The 23,412-nt window shown below is 41.8% G+C and overlaps 1 protein-coding gene across 1 annotated transcript in view; it reads right to left on the bottom strand.

Annotated features, from left to right (window-relative positions):
- RASAL3 (RAS protein activator like 3) overlaps nt 1–23,412 on the bottom strand; it is a 67,501-nt gene that overhangs the window by 14,520 nt on the left and 29,569 nt on the right. The window contains exons 5-13 of the mRNA XM_042447729.1: nt 23,088–23,185; nt 21,654–21,742; nt 19,319–19,424; nt 18,945–19,043; nt 16,775–17,314; nt 14,331–14,475; nt 10,968–11,112; nt 8,926–9,162; nt 1,269–1,470 (exon numbers count right to left, since the gene is read on the bottom strand). Of these exons, the coding sequence (XP_042303663.1) occupies nt 1,269–1,470; nt 8,926–9,162; nt 10,968–11,112; nt 14,331–14,475; nt 16,775–17,314; nt 18,945–19,043; nt 19,319–19,424; nt 21,654–21,742; nt 23,088–23,185 (1,661 nt within the window). The remainder of the gene's footprint in view (nt 1–1,268; nt 1,471–8,925; nt 9,163–10,967; nt 11,113–14,330; nt 14,476–16,774; nt 17,315–18,944; nt 19,044–19,318; nt 19,425–21,653; nt 21,743–23,087; nt 23,186–23,412) is intronic.

A 23,412-nucleotide genomic window follows, 5' to 3' on the forward strand; every position in this document is an offset into this window, starting at 1 on the left:
TACCATGCAGCTGCGGACAAGTCTACATAGGGACCACCAAACGCAGTGTGCAAACAAGAATCAAGGAACACAAGAGACACTGCAGACTGGGTCAGCCAGAAAAATCAGCAGTAGCAGAATATGTTATAAACCGTCCATACTCGACGAAAAATTGTTGTTTGAAAACACTGAAATTCTGGACCATGCCAACCACTACCATGTCAGGATGCACAGGGAAGCCATTGAAATCCACAAACACCTGGACAATTTCAACAGGAAAGAGGAAACCCTTAAAGTAAACAAGGTTTGGCTACCAGTCCTGAAAAATAGCAAGATGAAGACTCAACAAATGCAAATGAGAAATCTCCCAGAGTCAGGGGTTTCCTAGCAGACAATGAGCACTAATCAAGCAGACACTAATCCTCTTTTGCAGACCCTGAGGCCTGCCATTAACAACAGAACAATACACATGCAAATCACTCCTGCCTTCCCAGGTCACACAGTATATTTATACCCAACTCCTTTCCAGGCAAGCATTCTCTGAAAATGCTAGCCACAGATGCTGGCAAAATGTCAGGAAGAAACTCTTCTAGAACATGGCCACATATCCCAAAAAAACTAAACAATAATGGCTTTAATAAATATGAACATAAAATAACTAAAACATAGGTGTTTATCAGACGAGCTCTTAAAGAGGTACTATTCCAGTGTGACTCCTCTAGCTGCCTCCTGTTGCATGCTGGGATTGGCAGTTTTAAGGAGGGGTATTTAGAATTCTCAGGCAGAGAAGTTCAGCTCCTTAAAACTGCCAATCCCAGCATGCACCAGGAGGCTGCTAGAGGAGTCACACTGGAATAGTACCTCTTTAAGAGCATAGTGTGATAAACATCATAATCTAATTGGTGATGGTTTGGGTAAGGAGAAAAAATCTCACCATCTTTTTAGATAGCAGGAATATGGGACAAGCTACTGCTTACTGACTGATGACTGCAGTTACTAGCAGTTTAGAATCTTGGAAGAGAGCTATTAAACTGCCTCCAAGATTGAGTGACAGGAGTCACATGATGGATAGAATGAGAAAGAGGGAGAGAGTTCTTATCTATTTAAGGCGGGACAGGTGAATGCAAATATATTCTAACAACTTTGCATCCCAACCATGAGGCAATGAGGTAGTCAGGAGACTGGAGTGCCATTCTAATCATGCCTTTCCCCCTCCCACCATGTATGAGGTAGGCAAGCCCATCATGTGGAGGATGCCTACATAGTCAGACAGAAGCAGTTAATAGTACCTCTTCCACAGACGAGAAGATGTTGCAGAGCAGTGAGTGCAGGATAGATAACTCCAGGGCTAGGTCAATGGAGTCATCAAAGGCAACCATGTGGATGACACTGCCAGGACTTGAGATACTGCTAAGGAATGACTTCATGGTGCCCCAGTTGCGCTCCAGAAACTCATTCATGAAACCCATGTAGGTCTCCTTCTCCCCAAATCTGCACGAAAGAGAATGCCAAATTAATATCATGCTATGGCTGAGCTTTGCGGAATCACATGTTGGCTCTGGGCACCACTGGCACTGCTGATCGAAGGAGGGAATGGTTACAAGTTCCTGCTGGTACTGTGTTCTTAAGAACAAAGAATACAGATATTATCCGTCCTACATATTTCCCTCCAAAAATAAAGATCTCAGACGTCCGGCGGCGACGGCGGGGCAAGAGGTCACCTTTGGATAGAGCTCCTGCTGAGGCAATCGCATTAGTGGGAAAGTAAGGATTTATTCCTTGCCCCCCCCCCAATCTTGGCAAAGGGATTGGGGCATGGGGCTCGATGGGGGTTTGGAAGCACCAACAGGGGGTAGAACCAGGAGGTTCTCCTCCGCCGAGGGGAATACAGACCACAGAGCAGCTAAGCTTGCTAATAGCAACTATTACTGCACTGAGCCTAGCCAGCTGTTTTGGTTTTTTTTAGATTTAGTTGCTTTGTTGTGTAAATGAGCTTTTGAGTCAAGCTCAACACAACCTCTCTGGACTCTTAGAAGGGACATAAAGTTCACATAAAACTAATAGACCCGTTCTTTTTACCTTTTTTCATCCTCACTTGGAAAAGTGGGGAGGGGAGGAGGGAGAGAACAGGATCTACAAAGCTTTAACAAAGATACTGGATAGTGGGCCCTAATAAGTTAAAAGAACAACTAGAAGATATTTAGTCTTTTTTTCTTTTTCTTTTAGTTAAAGAAGCGACCAAGGAGAAAAGAACTAGCCATTTTTGGGAACCGCTCTTTGAACAATGTAATTAGAGTAGACTGAAAATGGCGACCGCCATATGGGACTAATACAAGATTAACGCAAGGAAGGTAATGGAAGGAGGCAAGTGGTGAAGTGCTATTATTATTTTTACTTTTGAGAACACAGAGAGTACGGTACAAAAACAGAAAAGGTGAAAGCAGAGTGGAATCTAAGTGTTTTGTTTTGTTTTGTTTTGTTTTGGACCATAAGATGAGGACTGAAGGGAACTTGGAAGCGTGAAGGAAAGAAGTCGGGTGCACTTGCAATTTTTCTTTTTGGACTGAGAAGTGTGAGATGAGGCGGAGAGGAGAAACAGGAGAAAAAATGTGAGACTCTGGCAATTGTTTAAAATTTGGTGCTTGATCCACAAAGACGGAAAGAGGACGGGTGGAGATGACTATTGAGGCCTATTTGGAATTGTTTTCAGTTTGTTTTTGAACTACAAAGAGTGCAACATAACGAGGACGGTTGGGGGAGACAACAGTTGAGATTAGTTTGGAGTTGCTCTTAATTTGTCAGACCACAAAGTGTGCGATGGAAGGAGGACAGGTAGAGGAGATGACAGAATTGATATTGTTGTTATCTCTTAGTTGCCTATGATTCACTAAAAGGACGACCGAAGGAAGATGGATAGAAGCAAATTACACTAAGATTGGATGGTAGTGGTGAAGTTCCTTAAAAACTTTGGCTGACTTATGAACTAGATAGACTAATCATTTTATTGGCACCACTTATGCTTATCTTTGTGTAAATTAAAAAATAGAGAGACTTGAGTAAAAAGAGATTCCATAACTGATATTAATAGAGAATTTGGATACTTTGGGGAAATCTGAATTTTTGTGAAATTTTGGAGAAATTTTTTAAAAATTGAAATTTGATAATATTGGGATTTTACTGGTTTGCCTCCATATTTGTTCATTTCTGTCCACTAATATATGAGATTTTTGAAGATTTAAAATTTGAATTTTTACCAAAATTTTGGACAATTCTGAAAATTGGAAAATTGTGAAAATTTTAGCTAAAATTTCCTGTCAATGATTTTTTTGATATCATTCATGCTTATCTCTTTACAAATCTCAATGTAGAGAGATTTGGAAATTTTGGAAAAACTAAAATTTTGGGAAATGTTCATGAAATTTCCAAAATTTTGAAAATTTGATCATTCTTTGAGTTTTTTGGTTTTTGTGTTTATTCGTCTATGCTGGTCTGCTTGTACATGAGATTTAAGAGGATTTGAAATTTTCAGAGAAATTTGTTGGAAAATTTATGAAAACTTCAAAATTTTCACGGTAAACTTGAGAGATTTTTCTATTCTTTATTTTATTACGGATAAAATAAGTGAACAGTGGTGGTATAATAGTGAATTGTGTATGTGTCGATAATACTTAACCAACAATTGATTTTTGTCAGTGTACTTACGATTGTGCAACACTCTCTTTTTACTTTTGGACTGTAAGATGGCAGCTTCTCAGAAAAAACCTTTTCAATCAAATCCTTTGCCTCAAAGGAGAGGCTCAACAGATAAGCCACCAGATCTCACACTTATTTTTTAGAGGAATTTAAAAAATTTAAAGAGTAAATGCAAACAGAAATTCATCAAGAACTTAAAGCTTCAAGGAAAGAAGAAAAGGATGATATGCATCGGGAACATAATAGTTTCAGTAAAAAAAACTAGATAAAATCACAAAAGATAAAGAAGGACTGCAGACAGAAACCAAAAAATCTGAAAACCAAGACAGAAGAGTTATAAAACACTACCAAAGAAATATAAGACACACAAAAGAACGATGAGAACAAGATTTTGCTCCAAGAAATTCATTATTGAGAATGATGTTTAAAGCTGAGAGGAGTTCCAGAGACTATCAAGGAAGAGCTCCACAAAATGATTGTTTTACTATTAGCGAATTACACTGAAATATCTAGCGAAGAAATGGACTTAGCCGTTGCTCGTATATTTCGTGTTAATTCTACTGTGGCAAGAGAAAAGAAACTTCTACGAGACGTGGTGATATCCTTTATAAATCAAAATGGAGAGATCAAGTTATTCAGAAAAGCTACATTCAAGACTAAACATTTGAAGATTCATTTACTAAAGTCTACAAAGATATCCCACTCAAAGTCTTGAGAAGGAGACAAGCATACAGATTCCTGACTACAGAACTACTCAATTCATTTCCTTTTCTTGGGAGAGGATTGAAGGAGTCTCGGTTTTGTATCGAGATAAGAGAATCAGAATAAATACAGTTCAAAAGGCAAAAGACTTTCTGAGAAAATTACGAAAAGAAGAAGAAAAAGGACCCCAAGATGAATTCAGAAGAACGACAAGAAGAGAAACTAGGAAAAAACAAGAAGAAGGAGAAGGAGAAACAAGTGGAAAATCCACACCGGAACTGACAGATGAGGACCAAGACAAAGACAAGGAAGAAGGAGAATTAGAAATACAGGAGACAAGAGAGGAAAGGGAAGAAAGATTCTAATTTTTTGAAGAACACTTAAGGAAACTTAAGTAACCTATATAATTTAATATAAAAATTTGAAATGACTATGAAAATTGGATCCTGGAACATAAAATGACTGAATTCAAAGTTCAAACAGAGTAATTTTTTTCATTATTTGACAAAAAACAAAACAAAAAAAACTGGATGTGATATGTTTACAAGAAATAAAAATTAAACAAAAAGAGGTAGATTATTTGAGAAATCCAAGATTGGGTCAATGCTTTTGTTGCTGCAAACCAAAAAAGAAAGAGTGGCATAGTGATGCATATAAATGACTGATATACAGCAACTGAGGTTTGTAAAGATGACAATGGGCACTATCTTGTTATTGAAATACAATATGATGGGGGAAAGATTTTGCTATTTTGAATCTATGCACTCCTGGAAGAAAAACAATTAAAAAAAAAATCCGATCTGGAAAGTGAAAACTTGATATTTTTGAGTGATTTCAATGGAATGGTAAATCCAACAAAAGACAGATCAAATAATAATAATAATAATAATAATAATAATAAAAATCAGGAAACACCAAGGAAAACTCCCAGCTTCGTTTTTTGAAATGACAAAAGAATTCGACCTCAAGGATGTCTGGAGGTTGACATATGATCATATGTCCACATGACCATACATTTTTTTCTGAAACACACAAATCAACTTCCAGGATAGATATGTTTTGGATCTCTAAATCTCTATTGCCAAGGGTTAAGAAGATGGACATATTGCCGAAGTTGGTGTCAGACCATAATTTGATATTTCTGCATATAGATTTTGAACTCAAGAAATGTTCATGGTGTCTTAACGATTCTCTTCTAAACGATTTGAATTTTTCACTAAAAGTCAAACAAACCTTTAAAATTTTTTCAAAGAAAATATAAATACAGAGACATCATATAACATTATCTGGGACACCAGTAAAGCAGTGATCAGGGGCCTTTTAATACAAAGAGGAGTGACGGTAAAACGTAAAAGGGAAAAGGAACTGAAACAACTAAAGGCAGAGTTGCGACAAGCAGAGCTGGAGGTTAATAAGGACCCCACAAATGATCGAAAGGACAAACTATTTAAGAGACTGAGAAAACAAATGGAAACCAAAATTTCAGAAGAGGTGGAAAGGAAATTAACAAAATTATTTAGAAAAAGCGAATAAATGTGGGAAATGGCTAGCGAATAGACTACAAAAAGAAAGACAAAAGATATTGTTTGTACAAGTTGCCACTGAAAATGAAATTCTCTACAAACAGAAACAAACAGAAAAAGCCTTTTGGGACTGTTACACACAACTTTACAAGAAGGAAGAAATACAATTAGAAAATATACAAAATTACTTAGATCTTCAAGAAATTTAAAAAAATTCAAAAAACCAAAAAGAGATATTAAACGCTGAAATAACAGAAGAAGAGGTGATAGCTGCAATACATAAACTGAAAACTGATAAGGCACTGGGTCCAGATGGATTCACCGCAACATGCTATAAAAAATTCATAGACAAAATTAAAACACCTCTCTTAAAAACTTTTAATGACATAAAAGAAAAAGGAATTCTGGAATCATGGAAAAGTGTGAATATTACAGTTATCCCCAAAGAAGGAAAAGACATTAAACATGTAACTAATCATAGGCCAATTTCCCTGCTAAATACAGACTACAAAATTTTTACTACAGTATTGGCAGACAGACTTAAATTAACATTACAGGATTATATTGAAAGAGAACAAATTGGTTTTTTATTGAAAAGACAATTAAAAGACAATATTAGATTTGTGATGGATATATTGGAATATTATGAACGGAACAATGATCAAAAATTAGGATTGATTTTTCTAGACGCAGAAAAAGCGTTCGATAGCGTAAACTGGAATTGTATGTTTGAAATTATGCGAAGGATGGATTTAGGTGAAAACTTTGAAACATGGATAAAAAGAATATACGAAGAAGAGAAAGCACAGATTATAATTAACAGGCAGACTTCAACACGATTTAAAAAGGAATGTGTCAAGGATGCCCATTGTTCCCTCTGCTCTTTATTTTGGTTTTGGAAGTATTGATCCACAAAATAAGAAAGAATCCCGAGATAAGAGGTACCAAAATCAAAGGATACAATTATAAGATGAAATCTTATGCGGATGATGTGGTGATTGTACTAGAAGATCCCATAACACAAGCATAATATGTGTTTAACAAGATAGAAGAATTTGGCAAGGTGGCAAGATTCAAAGTTAACCATCAGAAAACAACACTCTTATCTAAGAACTTAACAAAAGAAGAGGCCAAGAATTAGAAAACATTATAAATTGCCCACATCACTGTAGGCAAATCTGTGCTTAAGTCCATCCAGCAGTTCACCTACCTGGGAAGCATCATCTCCTCAGACACCAAGATTGATAAAGAGATCGATCACAGATTAGCAAAGGCATATAGTGCATTTGGAAGGCTTCACAAAAGAGCCTGGAGAAAAAAACACCTGAGGTGAAGCACAAAAATCAGTGTTTATAGATTCAATTGTCTATTCTCCTTTATGGGTCTGAAACATGGGTCACCTATTGTCAACACCTATGACTCCTCAAACGCTTTCATCAGTGCTATTTACTCACAATTCTAAATAGACACTGGACCAACTATGTGATGAATGTTGCTGTCCTTGGGCAAGCAGGGATCACCAGCATTGAGGCCATGCTATTGAGAACACAACTGCGTTGGGCAGGACATGTTTCTAGGATGAAGGACCATTGCCTCCCAAAAATAGTATCCTACGGTGAACTCGCCACAGGTCAGCATAAGAGGGGTGCTCCAAAGAAGAGATACATGGACTCCCTGAAACAACACCTCAGGCTCGGCCAAATTGATCACCAACAACGGTCCTCCCTGGCCTCGCATCGGGAGGCATGGAAACGCATTATCCACGATGCTGCAGCCTTTTTTGAAAGCTCATGCCGAATGAGTCTTGAAGAGAAACTACAACGCGGAAAGAACCACAACCCGGAAACATCAGCCAAGGAGACTTTCTGCTGTGCTTTCTGCAACCAGACTTGTTTATCTCAGATTGGCCTTTTTAGTCATCAACGCGCCTGTAGAAAGCGCAGGATGAGTCCTTCCTGAATCTTTGTTCACGAAGTAAAGCCAGAGAGAGAGATTTCTTACAAAATAATCTTGAATAATTAAATTTCCATTGTACTGAACAAATAAACATCTCACTTGTTGTTCATTTCAGGTATTTAACTAATGGCTCTTCCAGATGTGATCAAATATGTTAATAGGATATTCTACTGCTGTTGTATAGTACTTGGGTTATATATATATATCCAAATGTTGTATCTGTTGTCCAGAACTTTTTTCTGTGAATTCCTAGGACAAGCTGAAACATTTCATTCTCACCCTCCAGGGCTTTGCCTTTTAATTCCAAGCCAAATCATAAGAATATGTTCCTCCTCACTTCTTCTTTTAAATTTATTTTTAGAGTGGTGGTACTATGGTACATCAATGAAATGGTACTCTATGACTCTAAAACATTTTTTAAAAATCTAAGGCAGAAAAGAGAAAAATTACGCTCTTAGGATCACCTGAGTGAACCACACCCCAGTTTTTGGAAAATGTGTGGAAGAGTCCTACTGCAGATCCAAGATACTGCTAAAATAGCCTCCCCTCAAACAAAATGGGATGAATGGATGTGGAAGCAACAACAATTGGAAAAACTTGAAAATATATAAGAAGAATATCATGAAAATTCACACTTTAGTCTGGAAGATGTGTTTTAAGCGAAATGCATAAATGCCTTTTTAAAAAATTATTTTTAAACCAAGTCATAAACATTTGAAGTATAATAGTCTCTTCAATATCATGCATTCTATATGCACAGAGGAACCCATGCACACATACTGATGCCAATGCCTTAATGACCAACCTGACTTGTTCCTCAAAAATAGGGTTGCCATAATTCTCTACTATAAACCGGGACAAAATTTAGACCAAAATGGAGGACATTTAAAGTCCTCCATTTTTCTTAAATGCCCTCCATTTTGGTCTATATTGTGTCCTACATTTTGTCCCGGTTTATAGTAGAGAATTATGGCAACCCGACGAGGCAAAAATCAGTCTGGACTACAGACTGGTATCAAAAGCCCATTCCAAGCTTCCCACTGAACCTCTTTTCCTGGCTCCAGTTACCTACGTGGTAAAATTTGCCAAATTCTGGATAACTTTAGCCACCAGAGTGAGGGTGCGGGAGGTGGCGTCATCTGGATATGCCTGAGTGAGTCCAAAAAGGCTGGGGGACATGATGGCTGGGCAGAGGAAACGCAAGAAGAGGGATGCTGAAATGAGTCGCTGGCCAATACCAGGCTTGCCCCTCAACTGGCATGCCTCCTGCCAGGCGGTGAAGACCTCGCTTAGCTCGGCTGGAAAGGAGCTGCAGAGAGAAAAAACAGGATGTTAGGCTGGGAAAATAGGTCTTAAGGCAGCCATTTTGCCCTGTCGGGGACTAAAGGAATACCAGGATTGGATCGGGAGTCAATACTGATCCATCAGAACCAAGTGTAAGTAGCCTTAAAGATTTCCTTTTGGTTGTATTTAATATTAATACAGTAGTGTGGTGTAGTGGGTTGAGCATTTGGACTTTGACTCTGGAGGCCAAGGTTCAATTCCCAATGTGGCCATGGAAATCCACTGGGTGACCTTGGGCAAGGCACACCCTCTCAGCCTCAGAGAATGGCAAATCTCCCCTGAACAAATTTTGCCGAGACAACCCCAGGAATACTGTCCCCCTGCTTTTCCTTATAAAGATACTGTAGTTCCCTTTTTCAAAGAGATAGGTGAACATACAGGAAAGGATCCTGGAATATCCTTGAGACATTTAGATTCCAACTGTACACACACATACCCTCACTGCAACTCATCTACAATTGTAGCACAGAGAGTATGAAAGCTAAGCTACATACACATTCTGGAGCTGCAAACTAATAGATCCAAGGAAAGCCTCTCTGGATACTTCACATGACTATTTGGCAGGTTGATCAACTAACATATTGATTTGCCAAATGCATGAATGAATGGTTTGAGTGTTGGAGTACAACTCTGGAGACCAGGCTCAATTCCCAGCTCAGCCATAAAATCCAGTGGGTGACTCTGGGCATGTCACACTCTCTCAGCCTCAGGGGAAGGCAATAGCAAACCTCCTTGGAAGAAACTTGCCAAGAAAACCCCATGATAGGATAGCGTTAGGGTCACCATAAGTTGGAAATGAAGGCACACAACAACAACAACAAGGTAACTTGTAGGAGTTTATCACATGGAAGGGAAATGCCCAAATCCCATGGATAAATGAGGTTTAAATCCATGAATTCCCAACAAGAGTGGGATTGTTTTCAGACAATGTTGCACAACTTTGGCATTAACCCGTGCAAAAAGTGGCAAAATTACACTGCTTTTTGCATGGATTAATGTTGGGTTAATGCCAAAGTGCCTCAACATGTCTGAAAACAATCTCACTCTTGCAGAATATTCACGGAATTTAAACCCTGTTTATCCACAGGATTAGCGTGGTTTGCCTCCCATGTGATAAATGCCATAGGAACTCTGAGATGCATGCAATCACAATATAAATTCACTGATTACTTAATCCCCTCTACTGCAGACCCTTCCTTATAATCTCCAGTAAGGGTGGGCTTCTCAACCTGCACTCTAGTGAGGGACTGGCACTCTGTACATGCTCAAAGGCCTGATACAGACAGCCAAAATAAAGCTGCTTCGAGTCACTTTGGAAGTATGGTGTTTCAATGATACATGCGCCCTAAGAGTCCAGAAGCCGCACCAAAGCCACAGTCCAGTCCTAAGGACTGAAGTGCAGCTTTAGTGCAGCTTCCGGACTCTTAGGATGCATGCATCATGTAAACACCATACCTCCAAAGCGACTTGAAGCAGCTTTATTTTGGCTGTCTGTATAGGGCCAAAGACACTCCTTTTTCCTAACATTACATGCTGAATCTGCCTGACCCATCAGAAAGCCCATATACAGTATACATTCAGGAAGTGATGTTAACAGTTTATGTTCACAAACAGGCTGCTTACAGGCTGCTTAATTGATCTTGGAAGAGGTCTTCCTGATCCAGCAGTCTGGGAATGAGAAGCCCATCCTAGTTTCCCGATACCAAAAGAAAGCCCAGGTAGACCCAACAAGGAGAGTTCCCCCCCAGTGCCTCCCGCTCAAATGCTCACTGGATGGACTCAACAATCTTCCGGAAGACTTCTTCACAGCGATGCTGGAGGCTGCTGCGATTATTCACAAGGTCACACGAGGCACATTTGCTGGGGTCCACCTCACAGCTATCATCCAGACAGCATGGCTGGGCAACAATGTCACCTGTAACACAAACACACACACACACAAACATAGCTAGGCTATGTCAAGGTATCCATAAATTGCAGCATGGTCCACAATTCAGTGGTAGATCAAGGAGATTTCTAACAGAACTCCTAAAATATTTATTTATTTAGGATGCTAGCTCCAAAAATAATTTGCTTATCATGGGAAGTAGATAGTCAAAGTCTAGTCTTTCAGGGAGCAGGAACTAACTGATTGAGAGTAATTCTGAAGATGGGAATGAACAGACAAAATGATTTAAAAGATAATCACCCAAAGAGGTCTTGCTATTAAGTCAATATAGAAAAGACTTTGAGCCTTACTGCATTAAAAACAAACCCAGCAGACAAAGAGAGAGAAGCACACTTATTTTTCTGTCTCTGGATGACATCAAAGCACTTTTGTTCTGTTCCAGTTGTAAAAGCATGGAAGAGAGAGGTAAAAACATCCCTTTTGCCAAATAGATGTTTCCAACTTGGCAAAAGGGACACTTTTACAACCCTCTACCACGCTTTTAAAACTGGAGGAGAATGGATCTTAAGCTGGAAGGCATTACCAATAAAAAGACTCAATTGGACGAAATTTTCTTGGGGAATAACAAAGGAACAATTTTGAAAATATATAAAATGTTGTTAAAATTAGAAAATGAACAGGAAATAATTAAACCATACATGATAAAGCTGGGCCCAAAACATTGGACATCTAATTCAACTAGAAAAAAGGGAAAGAGCCTGGGGCCCAGACTTAAAATTTATTTTAAACATGGATATTAAAGAAAATTTTTTATAAAATGGCTCACAGATGATATTTGGCACCTGAGAGACTAGGGAAGATAAACAAAAAAGGAGATCCAACTTGTTGGAAATGTGGTACTAACAAAGCCAGGCACCTTTTTCCACCTGTGGTGGACTTGCCTGCAAGCAAAACGCTTCTGGTCACAGATTCATAGAACAATACAAGCAATATTTGGAATACAGACCAATCTATAACCAGAATTATTCCTTCTTAATATAGTGGAAGGTAAAGAATTATGGACAGGATTCTTTACTTAATATCCGATGCGCGGATTACCTGCGTGAAAGGTTTGAAAATGGGGACTATACCATCGCTGGAAGAATGGAAACTGAAAGTGTTAGATACAATGGCCATGGACAGATTTACCCACCTTCTTAGAGATAAACCAACTGAGACTCGGAAAGAAGAATGGAATCCAGTATTAAATAATTTTGACAGAAATGACAATACAAGATAATATAATGACATTAATCAGTCATAATTTGGTAGAGATACTTTATTCAGTGTCTCATGGTATATAATGACATTATCAAAATAGGAGATAAGAGGTGAAGTTATTATACTGCGATTTATTAACAGTGATAACATTTTGCTTTATATTGCATTTAATGTACATATAGAATTACACACCTTGGAGGGATACAAACCGCCATATAGTACGTCTTCTATATGTACTAGGGTTAGGAAGGGGCGGTGCTTCTGCACCCCCCTAACCCTAGTACGTATAGAATACGTACAACATGGCGGCGCCCCTTCCACATGGGGGCCGCCATGTTTACGTACTGGACGCATAGCGTCCAGACGTGTCGCGGCGCCTATGATATCGCAAATGTGCCAGCGGCGCCTCACGACATCATAAAGGCGCCGCAAAAAGAAGCTCCTAAATGGAGCTTCTTTTTTGCTCCGCGCGGTCTGTATCCCGCCTGAGATAACAACAGGACACTGATCTAATGGAACTGGACTAAGCTTAAACTCTTAACACACAAAAACATGTAACAATGATGCAGACACCAAGGTAGAGGTGATGTCAGTTAAATTTGGAGAAATATATGTTTGTTGCATATTTAACCTACATCAACCCTAAGCACAGTATGGTGGGGGAAGGAGAAGGTAATGGGGTGGCTATTACGATGATTTTATATGTTATAGGATTATATTAAGCTGTTTACCTTTGTGGTATATATTGTGTATAAAAATAATCAATTTTAAAAATTGTGAAAAAAACTGGAGGAGAATGGATATGGTCTGATGCGCTTCTCACCACTTGCTTGCCAGGTTCATTTTTAATGTGATAAGGCTCTATTCAGGGGTCGGCAACCTACGGCCCGCGGGCCGGATCTGGCCCGGCAAGGCCTTGGGACCAGCCCCAGCCTGGTCCTGCCGCCGATTGCTGCCCCCGCCGCTCCGGGCGCCATTTTGAGTTCGGCCCCCCAGTTGTCTGAGGGACAGCAACCTGGCCCCCAGCTCAAAAAGGTTGCCTACCCCTCAGCAGTTTGAAAACTAGCCACTTGGGATTCTAGGTAAAGGCTGGATAAATGTATGTTTTATTTATTTATTTCAGTTTCTGCAGAAAAGGCTAGAAGGAAATAGTTGTGGCAATTTGTTCTTACAAAGACACATTCACACTAAAACAAAGATGCTGAAACCGTACAAATCTCTTTTGTAGAAAATGATGTCCATTTTCTGGCTCAAATTCACTGGTGTGGCAACAGTTTATAAGAAGTAACAGCAGAAAATAGTTCAAAAACAGGCATACCTCAGTTAACAAAGCCTCTGACAAAGAATCTCCATTTTACAATATGTTTTTACACCTGCACAGCCCCTTTTTTCTCATCCTCTGTCTGCTGAAAGTTTTTCAGCTGCATAGGCATTAGAAAGATGGTGAAGGAAGGCTGGGAAAACATACACTTTTGCTGTCAACTTCCAGCAATATGTATGTAATAACCAATCCAATAAAGCTTGAGTTGAGAAAGAATGGGATTCTCTTCCAACAAATCCTCATGCTTACAACAGGCAAGGTAAACAGCAGCTGCCTCTAGAATCTCTTACAGAGCATGCATGAATGGCAAAACAAAGAGAAAGGACATTAGCGTGTCTCACCAGCTTCTCTAACTAGTTCCTCCTGCAAATACTAGGCTCCTAATCCCTTCTTAGAGAACCAGCATGGTGTAGCGATTTGAGTTTTGGGCTATGACTTTGGAGAACAGGGTTTGAACCCTGGCTCAGCCATGTAAACCTATTGGGTGATTTGGGCAAGTCATGCTCTCTCAGCCTCAGAGGATGGCAATCACAACCCCTCCCCTAAAGAAGCTCAGCAAGAAAACCCCATGACAGGGGTGGGCATAAGTCAGAAAAGACTTGAGTGCACACAACAACAACAACAACAACCCCCCTCTTGCCAGCCAGCTGTTCTATCAACTTACTCAGTGTGGCCAGAAGGTATGGTCCTCCCACCAGCTTCATGTATTCTTCAATGGCCTTGGTGGCAAGTGTGTTCTCGCGGAAAAGCAATGCTTCTCGCTCATCAAAACGGTCCAGCTCTGCCACACCCAAATCAATCAAAAAATCCTATAACATAGTAGGATAAAGAAGAGGTTGGTGGTGGGCAACTGTAGAGGGCTATGGGCCCTTATCAGCCTCCCAGAAAACCCTCTGCAAAAACATCAAAACATGTAACCCAAAATGCTGTGTAAATAAAGCTTAATAATAATAATGTGGGGGACACAGGGATATATTCATGATGTTTAGGCCCAGGAGAAACCATGTGGTGTTGTGGTTTCAGTACTGGATTATGACTCTGGAGACTGGGTCTGAATCCCAGTTCAGCCATAAAGCCCACTGGGAGATGTTGGGTAAGTCACATGCTCTTAACCTCAGAAGATGGCAGTGGAAAACTTGCTCTGAACAAATCTTGCTAAGAAACCCCTATAGTTTGCATTAGACTTGCCAGAAGTCAGAAATGATTTGAAGGCACAACAACAACAACCATCACCACATTAGGATTCAACCAGGGATCACTCTGTCTAGTGTGTCACCAAACTACACATCCTTAGGAATCTGCTGGATGCAGCTATGGCAAATTCAAATTGCATCATATAGCTATATACAGTAAATGCCTTCGATACCATCGACCATGGTATCCTTCTGGAACGCCTGGGAGAGCTGGGAATCGGAGGCTCTGCTTGGCAGTGGTTCCGGTCCTACCTCTCGGGTAGATGCCAGATAGTGTCACTTGGGGACAGCTATTCTGCCAAGAGGGAGCTCAGGTCGGGCATCCCTCAAGGCACGATTCTGTCCCCAATGCTGTTCAACATTTAGATGAAGCCGCTGAGTGAGATCACCTGGAGACATGGGGCGGGGTGTTATCAGTACGCTGATGACACCCAAATATATTTCTCTATGTCTCAGACTGATGCAGTGACTAAGGAAGGCATCTCTCCTCTGAATGCTTGTCTTGAATCGGTAATGGACTGGATGAGGGAAAATCAATTCAAGTTGAATCCAGGAAAGACGGAGGTACTAGTAATAGGGACTCCCAATCTGGGAATGCAGTTATGTCAGCCAGTTCTGGATGGAGTCACACTTCCCCTGAAGGACTCTCTCCGCAGTTTGGGGGTGCTCCTAGACTCGTCTTTCCATCTGACGGCTCAAGTGGCTGTGACGGTCAGGAGCACTTGCTTTCAGCTTTGGCTGATACATCAACTGTGCCCCTTCCTGGAGCAGGAAGACCTTGAAACAGTAGTACATGCACTGGTAACCTCTCGGCTCAACTTTTGTAATGCGCTCTGCATGGGCTACCTCTGTGTCAAGTTTGGAAACTTCAACTGGTACAGAATATGGCAGCATGGCTGGTTACGGGCACATCTAGATTTGCCCACATTACACCAGTTTTAAAATCCCTTCACTGGCTGCCTGTTAGTTTCCGGGCAAGTTACAAAGTGTTGGTTTTAACCTTTAAAGCCCCCCTTTTTTTAAACAAATCTTCCATTGATTTTAACTGTGATTTTATACTACTGTTTTAATATCTGTCTGGTTTAGTCTCTTTTTAGTATTACTATGTTTTTATACTGGGGGGGGAGGGATAGGGGTTTTAGAATTTTAACTGTATTCTCTTTTATTGTTGTAATCCGCTTGGATTCCAAGTAATTAAGCAGAATATTATTATTATTATTATTATTATTATTATTATAAAATGACCATGGGATTCCTGCAATTGAGAAATGGAACTGCCCACAGCATGAGGCATTCTAACATTGAAAGAATAGGTGGCAGTAGAAACTGCCCATGAGCCATGTAACTGCAAGAAACCAGCCCCAAATTTTGGGTGCTATAGACCAGGCTTCTCTTCTCAACTTGGGTGCCCGTAATTTATTTTATTTATTGATTTATTTTTCTTTCTCCCCGGCTGAGACTCAAGATGGCTTTCATAACACATTAAAAATGTTTATAAAAAGTTTGACACAAATGTAAAAAGCACCACATTAAAGCACTATAAAACACTACAAAATTGGTTTTAAAAATACATAAATTAAAAACAGGTAAAATATGCATTAAATTATTTTTTAAAAAAAAAACCTTCCCTGCTTAAGCATTAAAAATCTTGCTTAAATAAGAATATTTTTGCCTCCTGGCAAAAAGATAGCAGGCAAAGGGTCAGGCTAGCTTCCCATGAAAGGGAGTTCCAGAGATTGGGAACAGCCACCAAGAAGGCTCTGCCTCTTATGATCTCACCAAATGGTTGTAGGGAAACATTCCTCTGATGATCTTAAAACTGTGGTAGGCTCATATGTGGACATATAGCTTTTCAGATAGTCTGGACATGTGTAAGGTTTTATAAATCACAACTAACAAGTAAGTGAAAAGATACCTTGGCTTTGCCCGTGCTTTGCAAGACCCGCACCAAGACACTGGTCAGCTCCTCTTTGTCCCTGGCACTGAGGCTATGTTCCAGCCCAGCACACAGCTCTTGATAATGGAAAGTGAGATACTCGGCAAACTCTTTGTATTGCACAATGGGCAGCACACGGACACTGCAGTAGCGTCCTCGCAGGCGGAGGGTGGGAAGGTTTGGTCTGTTCCTTCCCAGAGGATACCACCTCTCCAAGGGCTGGTGCATGACAGCCAGCTCCTTTAAGGGAATGGCCACACTGGTAATGAGGCTGGCTGCTTTCTGGCCCTCTTCCCCCTGCACTAGGCAAACATGCAGTTCCTCAGCTGGGGGCAGAGTCTTCAGGTCAAAGTGCTCCCCCCAGAAGATGGTCCCACCAGGGGTGGCTGGCTTGGTTGTGGTGCGAGCATACAGGGCCCCGTCCAGCCGCAGCTCGCAGAGGTAGGGTCTCTTAGGAGCTAGGTTCCGGGCCTCATACACCCAAAGGTTGAGCATGCGTTCAGTCCGTTCGCAGTTGTCCTGAGAGGATGGCACAGAGAGTAAGTTAAAGTGTGGGATGTGGAGAAAGGAGAGGAGGAAGATGAAAGGGGAGAGTTAAAAGAGGAGGGAATGAAACAAAAACCCTGTTGCACTGAATTGAAAGATATAGCCATGTTGGTCTGGAAATCAGTATGCAAAAGGATCTTGTAGCACCTTTCAGACTAGCTGAAAGAAAAAAGCTGGTAGTATGAGCTTTTGTAGACTTCAGCCTACTTCCTCAGATATATGTTTGAAGAAGTAGGCTGATGTCTATGAAAGCTCGTGCTACCAACTTCTTTCTTTTAGTTAGTCTCAAAGGTACTATAAGATTATTTTGCATACCAGTTATCCCGAGTAGGTACAGGCAACAGGGACTGGGTTCATGGAGATGGAAATGCATATACAGTGGACCCTTGTTATACGCTGGGGTTTGGTTCCAAGATCCCCCGTGTATAACAAAATCCGTGTATGCTCAAGTCCCATTAAATATAATGACATAGCAAAATGGTGTCCCTTATAAAAAAATGGAAGATCAAGGTAAATTTATCCTTTTTTGGAACATTTTCAAACCGTGTATGCTTGAATCTGTGTATAAAAATTCAGTGTATAAGAAGGGCCGACTGTACAATGCGCCCTCCACATTCTCTGGGGTTAGGGGCACAAGACCCCTGTGAAAGTGGAATAACCACATTTAAAAAACAAACAAACTGTTTTTGGAACCTGAGAGAACAATAGCAACAGCAAGCACATTTCAATATTGCTTATTAGTGAAGTAAGCACTTCCTAAATGGTTTACAATGTATAAGCCAATTGCCCCCAACAAGCTGGGTACTCTTTTTAGCAACCTACGAAAGGATGTAAGGCTTAGTGGACCTTGGAGCCCTGCCTGAGCTCAGACTCACAACCTTGTGGCTGTGGTACAGGCATTTAACCACTGTGTCACCAGGGCTCCCTAACACCTCTCTAGGAATCTCTAGTTCCTCCAGCGCAAGTCTGTGGTCAACATCAGCCAGAGGTTGACCATAGAATTGTGCTGCAGGACCCACAAATGCCTAGATAAGTGTTCTTTCTAGGGATCTCTAGGTCCTCCAGTGGGACTCTGGTGGATGTTAACCACAGAGTCACACCGAAGGACCTAGAAATTCATAGAGAAAACATGTTAAACAAATAAGTGAATAATCAAAACCGCAAAGATCAAAGCCACAAATGTGGAGGGCCAATTATATAGACCTGTGGTGGAGAACCTATGGTATGTGTGACCTCTTTGGCATGTGAAACCATTTTGGGACAGGGCATTCTAGGAGCATTAGTACAATGATGGGAGTTCCCAAGCAGGCAGGAGATGGTTGAAAAGAGAATGAGACTCATGAGCGCAAAAGCCATTAGAAAGAAGAGGTGACTTTCCTTTTGAGTACTTTGCTATAAACTGTGAACTGTTGAGATCAGAGTGTCTGTTCCACATGAATGAATAATGTGAAGTAGAAAACAAGGAAGATGGTTTTATTATACAGGGGGTAGCAGGGACACAAAAGGGGAAATGAGTTCATGCACAGGAAATGATTAGTAAAGAGAGCTGGAAGAAGTAGGTACTTGGTATGAGCATACAAGGCACAGAAGGGGCTGCTTTTACCATACTGGGCTGGACCACTCTGCGCCAGTCCTCCATCCAACGAGTCCTCTCAGCAGCAGAAGCACACTTGAAGCAGCGCCGTCCCCCTGCACTCAGCACCTGAGAGAGAGCAAGAGAGCAGAGAACTTCGTTCAGAGCAGGCTCTGTCCTCACTTCCCCTGTTGTGGCTCTGGCTCTCCTTCAGTGATAACCAAAACTGTCTGGTATGGGAACAGAGAATCCCTGAATGTGTGTGCAAACCATTCTTTTATCACTAAGCCAACTGTCCAACATCTGAGGTTAGGAATGGAGGCTTTGTAGAAGGCCTCAGCCTTTGTGCCTCTTCTCTGAATACAATGGGGGAAAGCAGCTTCTCGGCTCAGGGGACCCCTCACCTCAAAACAGTACCGTTGTCCCAAGAGGCTGCTGTGAAGTGGGCGTATCAGGATGTCCTTCTCAGTGTCCAGGTCCAAGAGAACAGTAGGGCTAGGTAGGGCCTCCCTGGAAGAAGTAAGCAGATGGACCAGCATAGAGTAGGTGCAGACACCAAGGCCAATCACCATCGACGGCAAGATCACTCTATCCCCTGATGGCGAACCCATGGCATGTGTGCCAGAGATGGCACACAAAGCCATTTGCCCTGGCACACAGAGGGTGAGGAAGAGGAGGAACAAGTGTGCCCTTGGAGGCCTGAAAGGGCAGGGAGAGGATGTCTCACCCTGAAGTCCCACCCCCAGAAGGCAGAAGTCCTACCAGGGAAATCCCATCCCCCCGGAAGTCCCATCCCCCAGCACCGAATAACATCTGGTGCTGGGATGCGTTTTAGTTTGGGCACTCGGCTTCTAAAAGGCTCACTATCACTGTTCTATCCTATTAGCTTTCATCAAGCATCCCTGTTTTTTAAAAAAAAACAAACCTCACAGCCCCTAATCTTGCAGTTTAGAAACAGAAGATGGTTTCTGAGGCTTGTCTCTTCTCAAAGCTGTTGTCTTCTGTCCCACCATCTTCTTGGTAGGACCAGTACCGAATTGGACAACTCCACACAGAAATAGGACAACCCTACTGGGCCTTACAGGGGTCAAGTGAGAGTTGCATGTACACCACCTGTCCTGATTTGGCAGGGACAGTCCCAATTAATCCTCTGTCCCCCCTCTTTTTCAGCTGCTTTTAAAATGCCCCAGGCCTGGTCTGCATGAGCCAAAAGGCCTGTTTCGCCCCTGTTCTCGTGGTATCCTGTTTGGACAATGCATAGCCCAAACCCAGGTTCAGCTGTAAAATTTCCGGGTGATATCAGGGATGTTCAGCACCAGAACCAAGGTATAACACCCTTACAACAGTTTTTTTTAAAAAACTTACTGCTTACTTTGGATGATCCAGAGCCTTCATTCCCATGCTAGGGCAATTGTCTGCACAGGTGTCCCGCTGATCCACTGGGCATGTCCACCGCTGTTGCCAGTCGCTTACACTAAGGTCAGAACAAGGCGCGCGTCATGGCTGGGCACCTTGTTCTGACTTCGGGAGCGAGTGACTCACAGTGGTGGCGGATGTGTCAAGTGGTTCAGCAGGATCCCTGTGCAGACAGCTGTTTGGCATGGGAAAGGACTGCCAGGTAATGGGGAGAGGTTGGGATAGCTCCAGATCCAGGATACTCCAAGCTGCCCCCCTTACTCATGCAGACAGGGCCCTATTTTTCTCTCCTTCTTCTGTTTCCCCCCTTCATCCTCTGTTTACATCAATTCTGCCAACTAAGGACATTACTGCACATGGCTGCATTTTCACAGCACTCATGCTTTTAATAAAAATTAAAAACTTACCACTTTTAGGCAGCTATCACCTCACCTCTTGCAATTGCACTCTCTTTCTGACCTCTCCCTTAACCCTGCCTCCCTGCTTAATACCCTACCTTTGGGGAGGGGTCCCCACTTAGTTCTGCACAATTCCTGAGCTCTGCAGCCCCGAACTAACTCTTCAAAAGTTTTTTTTAAAAAAAGAAATACAATAAGTGGATAATTTTTTTTTAAAGGTAATTATGGTGCTTCAGAATAGCTAAAGGAAGGGGGAACAAGGGAAGGAGGAGACATTGACACCACGTGTCTAGAAATTGCTCAACTGCCCTGGGACTGACATTCACCCTACAGACTTGTGTGATTTCTAGGTAATTCACAGATTTATCCCATGAATGAAAAGGATGGGGGACAGAACAGCTACAAATCGGAGGTGTCGTTGCACAGTGATTTTTGCCAAAGCCACTTCCTTCCCAGTATACTTGCAGTTTAAAAGCTGCATGCAGTATTCTAAGTGCAGAAGTAGTTTGCACTCAGTTAATCCAGGAGGCCTTTTCTTCATGAACCAGTAGGTTCAGGCAAAAGAAAACTGCCTCTCCTGGCTTGTGTGCTCTTCCTCATTAACAACTTTCACCATCTTGACCACACTCTGATGTTATTTGACCACATGTGTCCTGGTTTTTATCTGTAAAATATTGGGGAGTATAGTGTTGATCAATATTAACTACAGTATATTCTATCCAAAAAGCCAGGAAGAAGGTTACAGAGAAACCAATGGGCACTAATTCCTCACAGACCCCTCTTCCAGGCTAACCAGTATCACCTTTAGCATCTCAACTAAATGATGATGGTTTGTCCGAGCAGAGCTCCCTCTAGTGCCACAACAAACTACAATTCCCAGAATTCCATAGCATTGTGTGAAAGGTAAACTGGTTTCAGGGCCTACCTATCACCATTCACAGCAAGCACCACCGAAGCATCAGTCTTGGCCTGGAGTCGACCTTTTCTGTCTCTGATGCGTTTCCACAGCAAACCCTAGAGATGAGGGAAAGGGAGAATCAACACAGAAAGGTGGGTCTCTTCCCTGCTGCCATGAAACTAGAAGAGGCTAAGGGTCACCTAGGTGGGATTCCCTAACAGCAGTGTAAGCAAGACAGGCCCATCATTTCCCACCAGCTGAGACCACAACCGAAGAAGGTAATTCTCCTCCAAGTGACAGAGGTGCAACAGCAGTCAGATGACTCATACCAGTGAGCCAGGTCACATGAACCATACAAAGTAATATATCTCTCCACCCCAATCCCTAACACCCACACCATTGGTAACCATTCACACCTCAAGTGCTGGTAATTCTGGCCCTGAGGGAAAAAGAATAGGAGGTACAGGTCAACACAACTAAGCATCCTCCTAATATCTGTAGTAGTTCTTAGTGGAAGATTGGTGGGAGCAGAGATCAATAAAAAGAACGTTTTCTTTTTATGAAAGTCGTGAGAGCGGCACTACTAAAGAAACAGCAGTAAGGAGCTAGCACATTCCTGCAGGAGATAGATAGATAGATAGATAGATAGATAGATAGATAGACCGACCGATAGATAGAGATATTTCTTGAATGTGGGAGATTAATATATCTTATTCTTACTTCTGACAATCCTAGGACCCTTTGGCCTTCCAGATTTTTAGGCCTATGACACACCATCTCTTACCAAACAACCACATGCATCTTAGGAAGTAGACTCGAGTCTACAAAAGGTCATGCTACCATCTTCTACGTTTCAGTGAGTCTCAAAGGTGCTACAAGATCCCTTTACATTATTGATTTTCCAGATGCACATGGCTATTTCTTTGATTTCTACCATCTCTTACCTTGGCCATGCAATCTGGGACTTCTGGGAGCTGAAGTCCAAAACATCTGGGGGGTGGTGGCAAAATGTTCACTATCCTTCTCTACTATCAAAGGTATCATGTAGAGAACAACATTTGGGCATAAAAAGCTATATTGTGCCAAGCCAGAGCATCCTGTCCATCTAGCCTGTGTTGCCCAGCAATGGCACTTTCCCGGCAAATTCTGGAAGCTTTCTGCATCTTCTGCAAAGGTTATGTCTTTTGGACTACAAACTAAGGAATTCCTCACTGAACCCATGCAGGCTGGGGAGTTCTGGGAGCTGTAGTTCCCCCTATCCACCCTCCCAAGAAAACCTTTCCAACTTCTGGCCTGGGGAGCAACGGGGCTGGGTCGTGAGAGGACACAGACCACAAAGATCCTGGCAAGATGGAGTGTTGTTGCAGCAGACCTTCATCCCAACCTTTGCTCCTAAAAAGTCTTCCCTTCTAACCCTTAAGCACTTTCCGAAACTGCAAGCACACATGAGAGCTTTTGTACCTTGACATTGCTGAGCTGTGTCCCAGAGGAAGCCTCCTGGAGGGGTCTTTTTTCAGGGGCCCGTGAGTCTAGAAAGCTCGGTCCCTCAGGAGCTATCTCTGCCGGGAGAAAAATTGGATTGGAAGATTAGGCAGTGGTATTTTGAATTCTCAACGAGAGCCCCCCAGTGCCTCCACCATACGATGGAACCATGGCAGTTAAAGTGGAATAACAGCACTATAATTGTGTGGTGCAAATGGATCCCTGACTTCATCCAGTGGTATCCTGGGGTTGGTGTTTTGAGGAAGTACCATGGCTCTCTGGCAGAAAAATTTACATTTGTTGA

Source organism: Sceloporus undulatus, chromosome 2 (assembly GCF_019175285.1).
Source record: "Sceloporus undulatus isolate JIND9_A2432 ecotype Alabama chromosome 2, SceUnd_v1.1, whole genome shotgun sequence".
Classification (NCBI taxonomy): domain Eukaryota; kingdom Metazoa; phylum Chordata; class Lepidosauria; order Squamata; family Phrynosomatidae; genus Sceloporus; species Sceloporus undulatus.